At 42.8% G+C, this 20491-nt stretch overlaps 1 protein-coding gene across 4 annotated transcripts in view; it reads left to right on the forward strand.

Annotated features, from left to right (window-relative positions):
• The window catches only part of LOC117408557 (bifunctional UDP-N-acetylglucosamine 2-epimerase/N-acetylmannosamine kinase-like), a 59597-nt gene that overhangs the window by 30897 nt on the left and 8209 nt on the right, over positions 1–20491 (forward strand). For all 4 annotated transcript variants that reach the window (XM_034013644.3, XM_034013646.3, XM_058996631.1 and 1 more), the window contains 5 exons: positions 3479–3631; positions 5674–5886; positions 6301–6388; positions 6655–6865; positions 8785–8914. In XM_034013644.3, coding sequence (XP_033869535.3) covers positions 3479–3631; positions 5674–5886; positions 6301–6388; positions 6655–6865; positions 8785–8914 — 795 coding nt within the window. The remainder of the gene's footprint in view (positions 1–3478; positions 3632–5673; positions 5887–6300; positions 6389–6654; positions 6866–8784; positions 8915–20491) is intronic.

A 20491-nucleotide genomic window follows, 5' to 3' on the forward strand; every position in this document is an offset into this window, starting at 1 on the left:
TCAGCTAAAGTGAAAGCACACAGTCAAGGAACAGATTTTTTTGTCTTTAGGCAACGAAAAAGTGAACAAGCCAGCTAAGGAAGCAATGCGGTTTCCTGTTAACCACAAAACAGCAGCTGTGTCAGTAGATATATTTTGTTATACTTGCACAGATAGAAACGGAATGCATTGATAAAAAAAAAAGAGGACGGACGAAAAAACAGGTTGAGTGCCGACGGGTCTATAAGGATCCGGGCAAGAAACAGCAGTCTATTATAGACACACAAAATAGACACAAGGAGGGAAAAGAGATGTCAATAGTTTGGTTAATACATAGTGCTGATGGTGACACAAACTAGTGTAGCAGTGAAGCTCCTACATGGGGTTAAGTGAGTACATTGGACACAGACCAAACGGTACCATCGCGTGGATACATCTCAGTTTGAATTTGCTGACACTGAATGTCCTGAAACTAATGGTATATCTCTTTCCACAGACAGCGGGAGCAGCAACGGACAGTAACATGATTTGTGTTCCAGGTATTATGTCATTCCAGAGTCGGAGAGGATTCCACACCTCTGGGCGTGGAACGAGGCTGTACAGAGAGACAAGCTTTGGGGGCCCCCTGGAAGAACTGCACGTGAATCTTTAGACAACGACAGGGTAATGGATGGAAACAAAGACCACTTCCCTTCGAGAGTGACATAGAGGGAACGTGGCAACCTGTGCGTTTGATAAGCCAGAATAATGCAATGACTCCAGCACAGTTTGAACAATGTCCTACTTGTCCTACTTGTGATATAACAGTGGGAGGGGTCCAGTATGAGTCAATATGCAACTGAACTGTAAGCAGTAACGCGTCATTGGAGGTGGACTGTCTCTGGACGGGAAAAAGAAAAAAAAAAAAAAAAAAAAAAAAAAAAAAAAAAAAAAAAAAAAAAAAAAAAACTATACCAAACAGTGACAACAGGAGCAAACTAATGCAATAAGCAATTGGTCATGTGTTAATGTGAAAGGGCAAAGTATAGCACACAGAGTGTGAAATACATGGTGTATGGGAGGTATGAAGCTACAGTTCCACTCCACTCAATGTCCCCCACTAACGCCCTCTCCCCCAGACAGGTTGCTAGCTGTGGGGAGGGTAAAACCATTTGTGATGGGAGTAACCTGGTTGTAAACGTTGGTAAGAATAAACATTGAAGATATCAAACGACAATACACCAAAAGGTGTGGTGAGTTTAGACTATTAACTAAAATATTGAATAAAACCTTTAATCGTGAATTGGATACTTGCCAACGTAACACAGGTGGCCGTCAAAGGAGGGGTCTGATTGACGACATTGCTGGGTGGTTCGGGGCTGTGAATTCAGGCCTCAATTCCATATATAATATACAGCAGGACAATGAAAACCATGGCCAGTTTCTGAAACAGGCGATGCCATTCAGAGATTGGCCATGGCTGAACAAATGACTGGTGAAAGACGGTTGACGCAATAATTGAAGATGTAAATTTGACAGCTTGGAGAGAACAGATGTTACGTGGAATAGCTAAGACCGGATACCCAGCATATCCAGAGTTTCAGGATAATATGGTGATATGTACTGAACGCTGTGACGGAGATATTTGTTTTATTTTAATAGTGCCACATGCCACCAGTCGGGTCCACCACAGTACCGGGATAAATGTCAGTAACCTAGGGGTAGTAATTGGAACATGGGTTATCGTCCCACAAATAGACATGGGTTGGTCAGTGTGCCCAAAATGCCACCCTGCACTTCAAGGCCAATGAGTGTATTGAATTTGGTGATGCTGTTCTGTGTGACCATGCTGGCAGCCTTGACCTGTTAATGTAAATGATGGAAGCAATGGTACACCCAAAGCTAGGGTATGAAAGATGCACTCAGATGAGGAATGGAACATGGTGTGTAATCACCTCAAGCATGGGGGTGGGAAGTAACGGCCAGGTATGCCTCATGTCGCCGGCTGTGTGTTTCCACCCACAGGGTGTTGTGACTGTGGGACACCTGAGCATATACCCCACTCCACCTATTAATATCACAGGCATTATTGAAGATGCTGAAGAATGGATGAAGACAATTAATCATACAGGTATGCTGATGGCATTGGCACACAGTAACACAGCTTATGGACGTTCACTCAAGAGTAGTGATAGCTAGAGTGCAGGCGTCGCTGGCGGGCAACACTGGTCAACTAATATTAGCAGATGCCCGATTATGCGGGTGGGGTATCCTATGTGGATTAGCTGGAGAAAGTGCTGGAGTGGACTGGGCTGACTAGTGGAATGTGGTGGGACATGCGTCCTTGCTTATTTCATTATTGGTACTGCTTATTGCTATGTTATTGTCTGTTATTTGAAATATGTGTTTAAAGAAACAAGAGATCACTTACAGGGCTAGCCAATGTTGTTTGTAATATGCATCAAGAAACTGTGCACCAAAGCATTGGATAATGCTCTAACTATGCCATTGCTTACTACTGAGAACTTGCGTAATGAAGATAATGACCCTTTCAGGGACATGGATGATGATGTTGTATAATTATTCTATCTAACAATAGTTGTAATAATATTTACAAAAGGAGGGAATGTGATAGCAGAATGATAGACTAATCATACTAAGAGTTTAATTCACTGTGTTTTGATTATTAAGAGTTTTAATTCAATGTGTTTTGATGATTTCTGTGACTTGTATAACCTGAATAATGATATTATATGAAGTTTGGTGTTAACAAAATATTAAAATTACAAGTGTTGAACTAACATTCTGGAATATTGCCAAGGGTCAGCAGCCCTGTTTTCCGAGAAGTGCATGAGTCAGCGACATGAGAGAAAGGACACTGTCTCAAAAGATAATATTTTGGGACAGCGATAATTCCTCTTTTCTCATCAGTCACTTAGTATTCTCATGTTCGGGGAATCAACCTTGTGGGACCTCACAAACACTCTCTCCCTAGCAACTAGAAAAATCAACCAATCAGAAAAGTCGGTAGACAACAGTATCAAGAATACCACAAGGTTGGTTTGAGCTGACTGAGGAGGATAGGAATTACCACAAGTCATGAACTCTGTGCAAAAACTGATTATATAAGGAACTGTTTGACTAAGTGTATTTTTGAGCTTCTTTGCGGTTGCTTGCAGAGTCTGTGACACTCTGTTGAATGCTCCAGTCTGCAGACTAATAAAGTGTGGCTTGCTCCGACTTGTCTCTGTCTCAATCGTTCTCTCGGTACGGGACCGGTGCCTGCTCGGTTGTATGCAGAAAATTCCACCACACACTCCAGCCTCGAAAGCCATTTTCAGATGCAATCATATGTGTTATCAGTCTTTTTGAGTTTGGTGCAAAGAGCGGGTCTAGTTAAATAAACAAGTAGCTTTTCTCCATCCAAAAAAATTACAAAATATAAAATTATATTATAAAAAAGCAATGTTTGTCAACATGTTAACCTCTTTGTTTTAATACTTTCATTATCCCAAAATAGGAGAAGGGGTGAATGCAGGAGACTACATAGTGGCTCTACAGCACCCAGTCACAACCAACATTAAACATTCCATTAAGATGTTTGAGCTGACACTGGATGCCCTCATCTCCTTCAATAAAAAAACACTGATTCTCTTCCCCAATATTGATGCAGGTAAGGGACAGGGACTGGTTCAAGGTATATAAATGATAGTTTGGAATCTTTAATAGTGAAACTGTCTACTGTAAATGTAGCAGCAGATATATGAAGTAGTTAAGCAGTATTACACATAGTTATCATTAAAATTGGTAAAGATAAGCACAGGATGCCTAATACATTCTTAACATTATCAGCCATAGGCCCTACTGCAGTCTCTTTCTATCAAGTTAGGTGGGTAATTCACCAACCTTTAACCTCTGGAGCCTTGGGTTTGACTCTGCTGAGGTCACTGAGTCTATTTATTTTAGTTTGTTTCAACTTTATGAATATTTATTTTTTAAATGTGTATATCCATTGTTTTCTTTATGATGCATATATATATATATATACAGTGCCGTTAAAAAGTATTTGCCCCCTGTCTGATTTTCTGCATATTTGCATATGTTTGACACTAAATGTTATCAGATCTTCAACCAAAACCTAATATTAGATAAAAGGGACCCTGAGTGAACAAATAACACAACAATTTGATACATAGTTCATTTATTTATTAAAGAAAGTTATGCAACACCCAATGCCCCTGTGTGAAAAAGTAATCACCCCCTTAGACTCAATAACTGGTTACGCCACCTTTAGCAGCAATAACTGCAACCAAACGCTTGCTGTAGTTATTGATTAGTCTCTCACAGCACCTTGGAGGAATTTTGGCCAACTCCTCCATGCAGAACTGCTTCAACTCAGTGACATTTGTGGGTTTTCGAGCATGAACTGCTCGTTTCAGGTCCTGCCACAACATCTCAATGGGGTTTAGGTCTGGACTTTGACTAGGCCATTCCAAAACTTTAAATTTCTTGTTCTTCAACCATTCTGATGTAGACTTGCTTGTGTGTTTTGGAACATTGTCTTGCTGCATGACCCAGCTGTGCTTCAGCTTCAGCTCATGGATGGATGGCCTGACATTCTCCTGTAGAATTCTCTGATACAGAGCAGAATTCATGGTTCTTTCAATGATGCAAGGCGTCCAGGTCCTGATGCAGCAAAGCATCCCCAAACCATGACACTACCACCACCATGCTTGACCGTTGGTATGAGGTTCTTACTGTGGAATGCAGTGTTTGGTTTTCGCCAGACATAACGGGGCCCATGTCAGCCAAAAAGTTCCACTTTTGACTCATCTGTCCATAGGACATTGTTCCAGAACTCTTGAGGATCATCCAGGTGCTTTTTGGCAAACTTGAGACGAGCATTCATGTTCTTCTTAGTGAGCAATGGTTTTCGCCTTGCTACTCTGCCATGAATCCCATTTTTGCCCAGTGTCTTTCTGATGGTGGAGTCATGAACACTGACCTTAGTCGAGGTGAGAGAGGCCTGCAGATCCCTGGATGTTGTTCTAGGGTTCTTTGTGACTTCCTGGACGATTTTACGCCTTGCTCTTGGAGAGATTTTGGCAGGACGGCCACTCCTGGGAAGATTCACTACTGTCCCAAACTTTCTCCATTTGGACAATATGGCTCTGACTGTGGTTCGGTGGAGCCCCAGAACCTTAGAAATGGCTTTGTAACCCTTTCCAGACTGATAGGCATCAACAACTTTTTTCCGGAGGTCTTCAGGAATTTCTTTTGTTCGTGGCATGATGTGCCTCTAGAACCTGTGTGCTGACAACTTCACTCTGATGGTAAGGGCCAAAGTTAGTCAGATTTATATTGGGCAGGGCTGGCCCAAATCAGGCCTGGTTGTTAACCAAAGTACTCAAACAGCTGACCCTAATTATCCGTTTAATTGGGTTGAGTTAACTAGGGGGGGCAATAACTTTTTCACACCTGAAGATTGCATGTTTGATTACCTTGCACACCCACAAAAAAATCTGACCAAGTACAATGTGAAAAATGTGCAGAAATGCAGAAAATCAGACAGGGGCAAATACTTTTTCACTGTGTGTGTGTGTGTGTATATATATATATATATATATATATATATATATATATATATATATATATATATATATATATATATATAAACAATACTATTGTATTATCATCCTAACAACTGATTTACAGGCAGTAAGGAGATGGTAAGAGTGATGAGGAAGAAAGGCATTGAGCATCACCCCAATTTCCGGGCAGTAAAACACGTGCCCTTCGAACAGTTCGTTCAGATAATGGCACACGCAGGCTGCATGATCGGTAACAGCAGCTGCGGAGTTCGGGAAGCCGGGGCCTTCGGGACCCCTGTCATCAACCTCGGAACTCGGCAGACTGGTAGAGAGACAGGTACAGTGCCTCTGATAGAGAGACGGGTACAGTGCCTGTGGTAGAGAGACAGGTACAGTGCCTCTGAAATCCATTATTGTGACTCATTAGCATAATTACTTTAGTGTATCTCCCTTTCGTTGTGATGAAAAGCTTTTTCTGGTTCTTGTTTTTTCTTGTTTGTTTTTTGTTACTTAAATTTAGGATATTAGGAAACATTTCAACACTTTAGATAATAAAATATATACAGTAGGTACATAAAATTAACTGCTGCTGGTGCCTGTGCTGTATTTGACAACTTTTCAGTTAGTTCTTAACACGTACTCCATTAAAACCTATTTATTTTATTATGCACACCCAGCATGTAGTAGATGTGTAATCAGTCTTTGTTTTCTACATTATCGAGCCATCTCACATTTTTGTGTTGCTGTTTAGGTGAAAATGTTCTCCATGTACGGGATGCAGATACCCAGAATAAAATATTTCATGCACTGGAGCTTCAGTTTGGTAAAAGGTACCCCTGGTGAGTGTCCTCTCAATGGTAAATAATGTCAGGTTTGTTTTCATGAAACTGGTCTTAACTGTTGATGGCCTCTTTGAGAATATAGCCTGTAATTTCTACCCCTGAAACAGGATGTTTTAATAGAATAAAGTTCAATATGTTAGCTTCCAAAAAAAATTATAATCTTGTCCGTTTTGGTGTAATTCAAAGAATTGTTCTCACATTTCCCCAAATTGATCAGTAAGGCATCAAATGAATAGCTGATGCTTTCTCCCTTTGTCCCACAGTTCAAAGATATACGGAGATGGGAATGCTGTCCCCCGAATCTTGAAGTTCCTCAAATCTATTGATCTGGACGAGCCAATGCAGAAGAAGTTCCGTTTCCCGCCTGTGAAGGAATGCTTTTCTCAGGACATCGACTGCATCTTGGAGACACAGAGCGCACTGGCTGTGGACCTGGGAGGGACCAACCTCCGAGTGGCACTCATCAGCATGAAGGTAGAGAGAATACTCATTAATATGAATTTCAAAGGACCAGCAAACAAATGTGTCATCAGGAATCTAAGCCAAATCCATGCTGTCAGTTTTTGTTGAAGTTACAGTAACACTGGAATCAAATGTCAGTTACAGTACAATGAAAAGTATTATACATTTAAAAGTACTATGAATTTTATTGAAAATATGGTTCTAAGTCAATTTTTAAAAAGTGTGCATTGCAGCTTGAAATCGGCATGTCCCATTCTGATCACAGGCATTTTTAAACCACAAAAGCTAAGGCATACTCAACATCAGGGTATTGAGCAAATCAGAAATACTGACGACTTGCATCTGCAGTTTTGCTGTTCATAGGCCTGTATTATTATAGAAAGTGCAAATATTGAAATCTGCAGAAGCATCTTTCTTTTTCTTGTACGGTGGTATGTTATCCACCGCTTTCAACACCTCCACCTTTGTTTGCAAGGATAATGCACGTTTTTTGTGCTGGTCACTGATTTCTTTGCTTCATGACAATGACATTGATGCATGAGCACTATGGCAACTCAAAATTCATAATAGGATCAGTAGTCCCAAAACAGCATTAAAATACAGTGCTAATATGAATGCAAGTTAACACTTCCCAATACCCTTAAACGAATGTTAAACTTTAATGTGTTCAGTCAAGCTAATCTCTATGATTGTGGAAAAAGGGATTGTTGTAAAGAACAATTTTCTCCCAATAATTCCTTTGGCTGTACCTGCTAGGAAAATCACTCTCACTAATGTTCCCCCTTTCCTGAAAAATGAGGTGATAGAGAGGGAGCTAGCCAGATACGGTGCAGCTCGTGTCAGGGCTGAAGAGAATCCCTTTAGACTGCAAGTCACCACATCTGAAACATGTAATTTCATTCAGAAGGCAGTTGTTTATGATTTTAAAAAGCATTGATGAGGATTTTAACATTACATTCAAGTTCAAGGTGGATGCGAGTGATTATGTCATTTATGCAACTCGATGAAGTGTTTCAGATGTTGGACTGAAGGTCACATTGTAAAAAACTGTCCCGAATAAGAAAGTAGGGAGTATGAGGGGATGAGAGTACCGATAGTGATAAACAGCAGCCAGGACTGGCCAGTGCTGGTCTCGCTGGCAGACCAGTACCTGCGTGCAGTGGAGCGGGGGAGCAGGCTATCGACGGTGGGGCAGCCAAGCTCCAGCAGGTAGTGACTCCATGTCGGGGGGCGGACAGCCAAACGGAAATAGCTAAGCTACGGAGACAGTAAAACAAATTATTTCTGAGAGTGGTGTGGGCGTGTGGGAAGCACAGACTGTGACAAACAATGAACTTATTGACAATGAGAGAGCGAAGGGAGAGAGGGAGCAAATAGAAACAGACAATGGCTAGTGTATGGGGTGAGGTGCAGATATAAGGTAGAAGAAGTCCGCAGAGGACAGTGAAGTTTTTAGATTGCTGGGTATGAAAAGGGCTAATAAATCAGTGGACAATGCTGTCGCTAAAAAACACAGCAGACGGCAGGAGTGGCAGTGGGGAGGCTGGGAGCTCTGCGGAGCCGTGCAGCGCGCACACTGTCAGTGCAGTGACAGACAATCCTGCTGTTGACATTGACGATGAAGGCAGTCTTACCAATTCCTCTCCAACATCACAATTGCTGGGCTTGCACAAACCCCGGGGAGTGTATAGTGTTCAGAGTATTAAAGATTTCCTGGAGCAGACAAAAGGGCGAAGGGGAATTGATGTTAAGGATTGTTCTTCCCGATTTTATTGATGTGTTTCTGATCTCTGTGTGAGGGTGTTTTAATACTCAGGAACTAGTGCACCTAAAATACATCTCTCGCAAACTCTGTGGTAGTGTTAAACACATTTTTTTATTGCTGCCAGTGACCGGAGTGTAGCCTGCTGTACTTCCTTTTATCATTACAGGGGGAGATAGTGAAGAAATACAGCCAGTCCAACCCGAAAACTTATGAAGAAAGGATTGATCTGATTCTGAAGATGTGTGTAGAGGCTGCTACTGAAGCAGTGCGCTTTAACTGCAGGATTCTTGGAGTTGGTGAGCTGGAGCATGTCTGCTTTTTCCTTTACCCTCAAGCAACAGAACATGCAAACATCATTTATTACCCAAGTTTTACCGTAGCACCGTACTGAATTTTTAATTATCACATGCAATGAACTTTATAGAACTTCGGGGGCTTCCTCTCTTGTTGTCAATATACGTTTTGTTTTTTGGCTTGTCCTGACTGTAAAGACTGTGTTTGCTCCTCTACACCTGTTATCATTCCCACTAGTTCTACTGCTGTCTCATTCCAATTTTCACAGGACGCTGATTCGTATTTCATTTTTAAACATACAAGGAATCTCTTATTAAGGAGTGTGACAGGATTGACCGAGGTTTGAGACTCAGAGACAGTTTTAAAGTTCAAAAATAAAGTTTTAATAAACAAAAAATACAAAATAAACTGGCACGAGGGCCAAACAAAAAGGTTTTAAACATAAAATAAACACAAAGCCAAACTTACAAAATAAGCTTTCCAGGCTGGGCGTTGCCTTCACTGGATTCAAAACAGAAAACACAGCACAAACAAAACACTCTTCTTCTCCTTCCAGAACTCTCCTCCTAGCCAGGACCTCTCCCCTGGCTTTTATCCCCTGTGGCTGGAGCCCAATTAATCAATAATTGCTAAGTATTCAATTAGGGCTCCAGCCACATTCTCACATGTTTTCCTGGCAGGGAGGAATTTTAACCCCCTCCCTGCCAGTCCCAACCATGTTCATAAAGACGGGGCAGTCCCCCGTCACATATCCCCCCCCTTGTGCCAAGCACAACATGGCCTAAATGGCCACCTCCCCCCTCAGTCTCAGTCCCGGAAGAGGGGGAAGCACAGTGTCCATGGGGGTGGCCATGGTGGGACGTCCGGCACCACCCAATTCTTCATGGCCGGCAGCTCCCTCTTCCGGGGCTCCGGCCACACACTATCTTGCCACGAAAGTGCCGCTGGGGGAGCTGGTCTCCTGACCTCCCTCCCCCTCTTCATGGCCGGCACCTCCCCTCCGTGGGGCTCCGGCCATAGTGTAGCGACCCCAGGCGAAGCAGGATCCCTTGCAACCACAGGCGAAGCAGGATTCCCGAAGACCCCAAGCGACGGCAGCAGCAGCGGACCCTCGGGAGGCGACGGCAGCAGCAGCGGACCCTCAGGAGGCGACGGCAGCAGCAGCGGACCCTCGGGAGGCGACGGCAGCAGCAGCAGCGGACCCTCGGGAGGCGACGGCAGCAGCAGCAGCGGACCCTCGGGAGGCGGAGACGGGAACGGCGGCCCGGCTCCCTCTGGTGGCGGAGACGGGAACGGCGGCCCGGCTCCCTCTGGTGGCGGAGACGGGAACGGCGGCCCGGCTCCCTCTGGTGGCGGAGACGGGAACGGCGGCCCGGCAGCGGACCCTCGGGAGGCGACGGCAGCAGCAGCAGCGGACCCTCGGGAGGTGACGGCAGCAGCAGCAGCGGACCCTCGGGAGGCGGAGACGGGAACGGCGGCCCGGCTCCCTCTGGTGGCAGAGACGGGAACGGCGGCCCGGCTCCCTCTGGTGGCAGAGACGGGAACGGCAACTCGTCTCCCTCTGCTGGCGGAGGCGGGAACGGCAGCTCGTCTCCCTCTGCTGGCGGAGGCGGGAACGGCAGCTCGTCTCCCTCTGCTGGCGGAGGCGGGAACAGCAGCTCGTCTCCCTCTGCTGGCGGAGGCGGGAACAGCAGCTCGTCTCCCTCTGGGACAACAGGTGGAGACGATGGATCCTCAGGAACAACAGGCGGAGACAACAGCCACTCCGGCAAGGCAGTTCCAGCTCCTCCAGCGGCAACGGTTCCAGACACTCTGGCATTGGCGGTGGTGGCTGTGGCCATTCTAGCAGCCTCTGAAGTCGGGCCGGCACCTCCTGCCGTCGCAGTCGGGTGCGCCTCCCCTGAACTCCACTCAGCAGCATGTGTAAAGGCAGATGAGGGGCTTCAGCCTTCTCCCCTTCTGGCTCTCGGGTCCGTGGCTCCTCCCCTTCTGGCTCTCGGGTCTGTGGCTCTACCCCCTCTGGCTCTCGGGACAGCAGCTCCACCCCCTCTGGCTCTCGGGACGGCAGCTCCACCCCCTCTGGCTCTCGGGACGGCAGCTCCACCCCCTCTGGCTCTCGGGACGGCAGCTCCACCCCCTCTGGCTCTCGGGACGGCAGCAGCAGGGGAACCAGCAGGCATGCTCCTTCTGCTGGTGACGGTGATGGAGGCAAAACCAGCAGGAATTCTCCCTCTGCTGGTGGACACCTGGACTGTGGACGTTGGGCCTTCCCCCTCTTGGGCTCTGGACGCACCGACTCCCCCCTCTTGGGCGCTGGACGTTCGGGCTCCTCCCACTCAGGCGCAGGACATTCGGGCTCCTCCCACTCAGGCGCAGGACGTTCGGGCTCCTCCCACTCTAGGTCTGTGTCTGGTAACACCTCCGGGCAGTGGTGCTCCTCATGCCCGTACTGCATGCACTGGGTGCACCACTCCTCTTCCTCCCATGTCTTCCTTCCTCTCTGCCTCCTTCTTCTCCCCTCTGTTTGCGTGGGGCAGATGGCCACTGTGTGCCCATATGCCCCACAGCCAGTGCACAACTCTGCCGCGAGACTTTTTAAAAACAATTCTCCGTCGTCATCTGCCTCCTCCTGGGCCAGGGCGTAGGGGCATCCTGCCCAGTTGTGGCCGTAGACTTCACAGCGCCCACACCAGTCCGCTGGTGGCACTTCTGGGCAGGATCTCCATTGATGGTCCAGCATCCCGCACCATGAGCACCAGGGGAAAAGGCTGGCTGGGTCCTCCAGCTGGGGTGGCTGTTGTTGCAGCAGCCTACATTTCTTCGGCTGCATCTCCTGCCTTTGCCACTGTCTGCTCTTCTTCCCCATTTAAATAAAGTTTCCAAAAAAAAAAACTCCCAAAAAAGAAAAAAAAAAGAAATTACTGCTCTGAGCCTCCAGGTGGCGCTATCCAACTTCTGACACCAGCTGTGACAGGATTGACCGAGGTTTGAGACTCGGAGACAGTTTTAAAGTTCAAAAATAAAGTTTTAATAAACAAAAAAATACAAAATAAACCGGCACGAGGGCCAAACAAAAAGTTTTTAAACATAAAATAAACACAAAGCCAAACTTACAAAATAAGCTTTCCAGGCTGGGCGTTGCCTTCACTGGATTCAAAACAGAAAACACAGCACAAACAAAACACTCTTCTTCTCCTTCCAGAACTCTCCTCCTAGCCAGGACCTCTCCCCTGGCTTTTATCCCCTGTGGCTGGAGCCCAATTAATCAATAATTGCTAAGTATTCAATTAGGGCTCCAGCCACATTCTCACATGTTTTCCTGGCAGGGAGGAATTTTAACCCCCTCCCTGCCAGTCCCAACCATGTTCATAAAGACGGGGCAGTCCCCCGTCACAGGAGGAACAACTTTACAGCTTTGTACTTGTGTTTTATATTGAAACATATTCAAGCCATTATTAGTTTACCATCTGATAGAAAAAAACCCTAATACCAAAAAATGCTCTACTTCAGGTGCATGCTTGTTGAGAAGTTTGATTATTTTGATTATCTCCTCTGGTAATATTCATCCCAGTCTGGGTCCTCTGATTGGTAACGATATTCCTAAAGCATCTTTGTCTTTTACTGACTTCTGTACTTGTAAAAGTTAAGATTTCTGCATATAAACATACGTAGCCTCCTTCCTAAATTTGACCTCAACTATACTGAGTGAACTTCTTGCTCCTTATTTAAGTTCTGAGTTTATTTTATTAGGCGATTTAAATTGGGATATGTTAAAACCTAATGATACGGTTAAATGCCAATTTGATTGCTTAAATCTTTTGCAAATTATAACTGAATCTACTACAATTGACCTCAAGTCTCATGAGAAGTCAACTCTGTTTGATATTATTCTTACAAATAGGTCCAATAAATATGAGGCAGCTGTTTTTTGTGAGGACCTTAGTGATCATTGCTTTGTATCATGCATTTGTAGTGGTTTGAAAGAGAAGCTTCCTCCTCTTATTCTGTCTAAAAGAAGCTTAAGGAATTTTAACGAACATTAATTAACTGGAACAGAATAACTCTGATGCCGACTGTTGAAGATTCATGGGCCTTTTTTAAAGACAGTTTGTTCACTGTTATTAATAAGCATGCACCGCTGAAGAGATTCAGGATTAAACATCGTAACATCCCTTGGTTTAGTCCTGAGCAAAAGAATCTCGCTTGGCTGAATGCTAGAGCTTCTAAGGAGCTCACTGACTGTCTTTCCTTCAGACAAATTAGAAACAACAAATGTACACAAGCTATTAGAAGCACTAAAGTGGATTATTATAACTTTCAATTTTCTAATCTTAATAACAACCCTAAGAAATTTTGGAAGTCAGTTAGTATGTTGGAGAATAATTCCCTTTACTCTCATTTACCTGTTTCAATCATTTATGATACTGTAACAGAAAAACAGCACATGGTAGATTAATTTAATGATAATTTTATTAAAACTGGACATGTCTTTGACAGGTCTTCTTGCTAGTTCTGATTCAGATGAGGATGGGATTCAAGCAGGGTCGGATTAACCCAAGGCAAACATACACGCGCGGGCCCCCTACCCCATCACATACATATACATACAAACATACATATACACACACACACACACCTCTATATACATTATAGCCTTTATAACTAGCGGTCCACCCTTTTACAACAGGTAGCATTCCCAGTTTGAAGTTATTATGAACAACTGAATGAATCTGACAGAAAATTAAACTGTAGGGGATGTGCTAAATACATTTCAGAATAAAATGGGAAAAAACTGAAGCTTGTGTTAAATCATGTAGCGAACTTTCCTGATTTACTGAATAAAAAGGGAGCAGTTCAAACAAACAAGGAACACCATATGAAGTTCATAAAGGTAATATATAGATAGGGCTTCTGTTTTTCGGGTTTTATTAATTGTATTTTTCGGTGCTTATTTTTAGCTATTTTCTTGTTTTATGTAAATTGTTTTTTTTTTCGGTGGTTTTGGTTTTGATATACTGTATAGTAGTAACTCGACAGTACTTGCACACTTAGGTTGTACCTTCTTTGCTGTCTTCCTCAATGAAATCCTTATGGTCATGGGCACATTCTTCTAGGATTTTTGTGTGTAGGCATCTTTGTACATTTACATGACTCGGGCACAGGAATATCACGCATCCACATCCAGCTTTGAAAAACTGCATCTGCACAGGCATGGAATCATGCGGGGATACAGAATTCTATGGGGTACAGAAATATATGTAACACCTGTCAGAACAATTTGATTTTGAGATACATGCCTCGGTTCGAATGTCAGTGGTTTTTTTTTTCCAGTTTAGGTGCCAATCTGTATATGTAAAAAAAAAACAAAAAAAAAACACATAACCGTTTTGGCCCCCCTTGAGTTCGGCACATACCTAGTTTGCCTATGCGTTAATTCGGCCCTGGATTCAAGTCTTGAATCCTTTCAGCTACTCACTACAGCCGATTACTGAATTGAAAGTTCTAGATGAGTTATGCAAAATTGACCCCAAAAAGTCTGCGGGATCTGATGGTATTGACCCATTTTTCTTTAAATTAGCTGCTCATTTATTATCTTCACCTTTGACTTATTTATTTAACCTTTCCTTTAAAACAGCAGAAATCCCATGGAAGTCTTCCCTGGTCACACCTCTCTTTAAAGGGGGTGAAGAGACAGATCTTATAGGCCTATATCTATTTTGCCTTGTCTTTCTAAAATCATGGAATTCATTACAATAATAATATAATGTCTTTATTTTTATATAGTGTGTGACAGGGTGGCTGGGCGGTGATGTCAGACAGAAGCAGGAACTGAAAATACTGACACTGCAGTTTCAAAATAATATTAAGACGCAGCGCGCCATTTTATTTTAAATAATACAAAAATAAATAAAAGGTTTTAAAAAAAAGAAACTTGCTCACAGAGCGAAATAAAACAGTTAAACAAAAACAAGTCACGAACACAAAATCCACACAGGTCAGGCTAGGCAATAGCCTTCACTGTTCCTGTATGTTTTCTTTTTAAGTTTCGTTTTTCTCTCTCCTCACTCTCTATGCTCCTCTCGTACATCCACCACGCAGCTAAAACAGCAGGTCTTTTATATCCTGGCCGAGGGGTTAACTGGCTATCAGTTCTCTCATTACCCCTCGGCCACAGTCTGCACAGGTAGCATTACTATGCGTGACTGCCAGCTAATTCAATAATCACCAGCTGACAGTCACGCATTCCCACAAGGTTTTTTAAACCAAAACACGGCTACGGCGTAAATACATTTTTAAATAAATACAAATCCACACGGCGCCTCGCCGTCATAAATAATAAATACATAAACATACAAGCACGACTTTCGCCGTCATACATTTAAATACAATAAAACAAATAAACAATACAAAATAACACAGGGGCGGAGGGGGGCTGCTCGCCCTGTTACATAGCGCCTTTCATAGTGGACCACCATCACAAAGCGCTTTACAGAGGTAGGCTGTGAACTGTGCGTTATATGCAGAGTCACTTACAATAGGACAGTTAAGCTTCTTTTTAGAAAGTAACAATATTTGATCTGATACACAGTCAGGCTTTCGTGCTCGACATGGGTGTGTTACAGCAGCCTTAAAAGTTTTGAATTATATTACTATGGGCCTAGACAAAAATCAGAGTTGTGCGGCTATTTTTATTGGTCTGGCTAAGACTTCTGATACTGTAGATCATTCAATTCTTTTGAATAGGTTGTGGAGCATTGGCTTTGATGGTTCATCATATGAGGCAAGAATATTGTTCTTTAGAGAGCCAGGACCCAAACATTGCTGTTAAGATACATCAGCCCAGAGCAGAATAAAGTGGCTGTACAGGTTTTCCAACCGGACAGACAAGGAGGACCATTCATTGCTGATTAGCGTCACAGGAATGTTTTTTTTTCTTAACATAATTGCTATAATTCAATTCCTAATGCAATCTTTCTCAATGTCATTGCAAAACATGTATTTACTAACTTCACTGAATTCTAAACCCAACTTGTAGCCTTTTCAGTAACATTCTAATGTCAACTGACTGTATCAAAATCTCTTATATGGATCTGATTGCTTTAAAAATGTGTTGGGGTTATGTACCAGCTAGATACCTAGCAAGAAATTAGTTATGTAATCAAGACAAATTATAAGAACATAAGAACATAAGAAAGTTTAAAAACGAGAGGAGGCCATTCAGCCCATCTTACTCGTTTGGTTGTTAGTAGCTTATTGATCCCAGAATCTCATCAAGCAGCTTCTTGAATGATCCCAGGGTGTCAGCTTCAACAACATTACTGGGGAGTTGGTTCCAGACCCTCACAATTCTCTGTGTAAAAAAGTGCCTGGGACGCGGCGCGGGATCGCTGGGGTCCGTGCATGCGCCAGGAAGGTGCCTGGTGTCGTTTGGCAAGCCGCTTGGACCCCCTGCATGGCCAGGGATCCTTCTGTGGCCGTAATAAGGAAATAGCTAAGTTACTTACTCATATTCCTGCCTCTACCCCACTTTCTGGAAAAGCGGGCAAATTATGCATTCGCTCCCTACAGTCCTGGAACTTAAATTGACCGGCTATCACACGAGAAAAATAGCCAACAACATTGAGAACAGTTTAGACCTGTGACGGATCTAGCCGCACACTGATAACTGGTTACGCACAAAAAACAAAAGGCATAATTTCAATCGATTTATCAGTTGGGGTCTGTTCTCCATCAGGAGCTGCCAATACCAGGTCGAGATGCTTTTCTTGGGGATCTCTATATATGAAGTATTCATAGACAAGGTACAGTGAGGTTTTTTGGATCACCTCTCTCCACGGCATTCTGGGAAGCCAATCCTATACACTTAAGTAGAGTGTATCGTGGAATGTATTTTGTATAGGAGAAGATGGTTAAAAACCATCAACTGTAAAGTCTCTTCTAGATGGGTGCCAAGCCAACACCAGTTTATGGGCATTGGCAGCAGTAATACCCTTGGTAAGAAGAAAAACTACAGGGGGTGTCCTTGTTTTATTTGTAACTATATCTTCCCAGTTTCCCTCTGCATCAAGCCTTCTTTGGGAGCTACAATAAGAACCACAAGGTGGAAACGTTCAGGTAGCAGACTTATCAGAGGAATGGTTAATACAACTAACATCTTCTCTAAATATCATCCTAACTTTCAGCACTGAAAACCATTTGCCCAGTTAAAACAAGGGCATAATTCAATCAATAGTCAAAGGACATCACAATCCAGACAACATACGCGCTGGACTTAACAAGAGCATTGTATATATCTATATACTCGGCAGAGAGGGTACCCCAGGGGCCAGTTGTACTAACGAGATCAAAAAACAGGATCGGATCCGGGCTCACTGGAGCCGGATCATGAAAAGGCATTGTACTAAGCGGATCAGGATCAAGCTCCACTGATCCGAAATCTTGATCCGATCCTGGAGCTGCGCAGCCGTAACTAAGGAAACTGACCAATGAGAAGCGAGTATGCGTGGCGCAGAGATTGAAGATTCTGAATGTAAGAAAATGAAGTGCATTTAATGTAAACAACATAAATCAGAAGCAATTACTGTACATGTATAATTTAAAACTCCAGCGATTCTATAAAAACAGATTGAGTATATTAATACCGGTATCTGGTTTTGTTTTGTTTTTTTAACTTCTAAAATTTTTTTAATAAATGTTACCGTAATCACGGCCGTGTATATTTTCTGATGGACACACAGGCTGCGTTCACATACGCATATTTTCCTAATGCTGTGCAGATTTTGTGCAAAACCTTTCCAAGTTCGCCATCTGCATGAACTCATCCGGAAAAGACGTCACCAGGTCATGCATCTCCCGAGCGCAGATTCTGCGCAGATCGCGCATCTCCTGACAGGTACTGCGCTGGAGCAGCCAAGGCTTCAAACAACAGAGGAGCGGTAGATGACAAAGAAGTGTGTCTGCAAGCAAACCCGATCCTCACTCTACGTGCTACTGCCACCTAGGCAGGAGGTGTGAATAACACAGAAAAGGAGCTTGTATAAGTTACCACTATTATATAACTCAGTGGTTTTGAACACTGGTCTTGGAGTACCCAATGTACTCTGTGCCTCTGCTGGTTTTTTCTTCCAACCGAGCTGCTCTCAATTACTTCATTCAACCTTTAACTAATAATTTGCCTAATCAGAGCCTTAAAATCATTTTAAACAGTTGGGGTTTCAAGTTAAGTATACAATTGTATAAATTATTAGTTAACTTAAGGTTACGGAACTTCTATCGCATCCACCTCTTCTGCAATACAAATCACAACTAAATCGGCTTCCATGCTTGTTCTCTGTGCTTTGCAGCTAACCTCCAAATCGTGTCCAAGCTCCGGCTACACAGAAGCAGACTCCCGTCTGCAATCTAGCCATCAAAAAAGTATTGTGAACGCAGCCAATGATATTTTAGCCACCATACACACAAACATCTAGCTGAAGCGTCGGTTCAGGGCAAATTATCAACACATTTTGAGCAAATGTAATCAAGTGCTGACAGACAGTTGCAACTGGAAAATGTCGCGGACAGAGGGAGATTGAGGCTGTTATTAAGATATTGAGAAAAAAGGAATTGGGGAAAAAAATGATATGCATTAAAAAAACCAAAACGTTAAATCTAATTAAATCAATGATTTAATTATAATCGATAACATGACAACGCCAGTATGACTTTGTCAACACAGAAAACGTAGAAATATAATTTATGAAACCTCATTACGCAGTCAGGTATATTTTTTTCTGTAGCTATACGGCGAAAACAGAAATGTCAGATATAGCTAAACACAAACTAATATTGTACAAAGTTATTATTTTTTTTTTCTAATTGATATTATCTTAATACAGTACTGTTACAGCTACTTTTAAATGCATTGTTGCTTAATGTTTTCTAAAACGTTAAATGATCTCCATTTCAATCTGAAGGAAATATTTTTGGAGGCTGTGTGGTCCAGTGGTTAAAGAAAAGGGCTTGTAACCAGGAGGTCCCCGGTTCAAATCCCAACTCAGCCACTGACTCAATGTGTGACCCTGAGCAAGTCACTTAACCTCCTTGGGCTCCGTCTTTCGGGTGAGATGTAATTGTAAGTGACTCTGCAGCTGATGCATAGTTCACACACCCTAGTCTCTGTAAGCCGCCTTGGATAAAGGCGTCTGCTAAATAAACAAATAATAATAATAATATTTTTGGATATCCCTGCAAGCAGGTTTTAATGTTTATTAAGTTATTGTTACAATTATCCAAATTCATTATAGTGCTTATTTAAATATTATTTTAGCAATTTTAAAAAGGTTTCAGTAATGTATGTTGATGATGAATGGTCCATTTAAAAAATTTTTGGTCCGATAGTTGGGCCGTATTCTTACTTCTTCCTCGCCGAAAACTTCAAGAGGGTTTTGCCTATCTTTAAAAACCCGACCTATACGTGTCTGACAGTTTCGAATAAAACCAATTATGTTTAGTTCCTCAATTTTTCAAAAGTGGGATCAAGTTCTGATCCTGCTCAAAAGCAAGATCAGGTTTGAGCTCAGATTGAGCACTGATCCGTTTAGTACAACACAACTAGGATCAAGATCAACACCTGAACCGAGATCCGGGATCAGATCCCTTTAGTACAACCGGCCCCAGGAGTATAGATCCCACAGAGGTGCTACAGGGGTATTCAACTACTAGTTTACAAGAGTAGTCTTTTTTTCTCACAACAGAGGAATATCAGCTACCACTTTATTTGCTCCAGTTTCAGCGAGAAGCAGCCATGGCACACACTCCAATCCATTTCTTTGTCGACTGGCACAGATAGGCATATTCGTCCCTGACAACAGGCCAACAATGTTCACATTGCTGCAATCTTCATCAGGATACCTGACCAGAAAGATCACTCTGTAGGTCACACCCTAGGGTAGTTAGAGTGTGTGATGGGGCTACTACCTAAGACCCCCAGGGAAACACATCAGGTTTGTTTTCTCCAGACCAAGCAATATGGAGACTGGGAGTTCAGCTTGTGTATGGAGTTCATCCTACTACGAAAAAAACATATTACAGGTAATCTTCGTCATACAGTTGTAGTCAAAAGTTTACAAACCCAAAGGAAATGTATAATTTCTAGAAATTGCTCAAAAACAAATAACTACAGGACAAATCTTATGTAGCAAAAGTTTTGCTTTTGTGGATGAGGAAAAAAAGTTACAAGAAATAGATATCTACAATTATTTATTTCAGCAATTTTTTTTGCAAAACTCCAAAAATGCTCATTCAAAAGTATTCATACCCTGACAAGGAAAATGAAAGTATTAGCTAGTTGAGGCACCTTTAGCAATAATAACCTCTTTTAAACAATTAGGATATTTGTAAATGAGCTTTTGGCATGATTTGTTAGTGATTTTTTGACCATTCTTTAACACAAAATTGTTCCAGTTCATTCAAATTCTGAGTACTTCTTGTGTGCTCTTCTTCAGCTCATACCAAAGATTCTCAATCGGATTTAGATCGGTACTTTAACTAGACCATTCCAGAACTTTGATTTTTATTCTTCTTTAACCCTTCTGAAG

Source organism: Acipenser ruthenus, chromosome 2 (assembly GCF_902713425.1).
Source record: "Acipenser ruthenus chromosome 2, fAciRut3.2 maternal haplotype, whole genome shotgun sequence".
NCBI lineage: Eukaryota > Metazoa > Chordata > Actinopteri > Acipenseriformes > Acipenseridae > Acipenser > Acipenser ruthenus.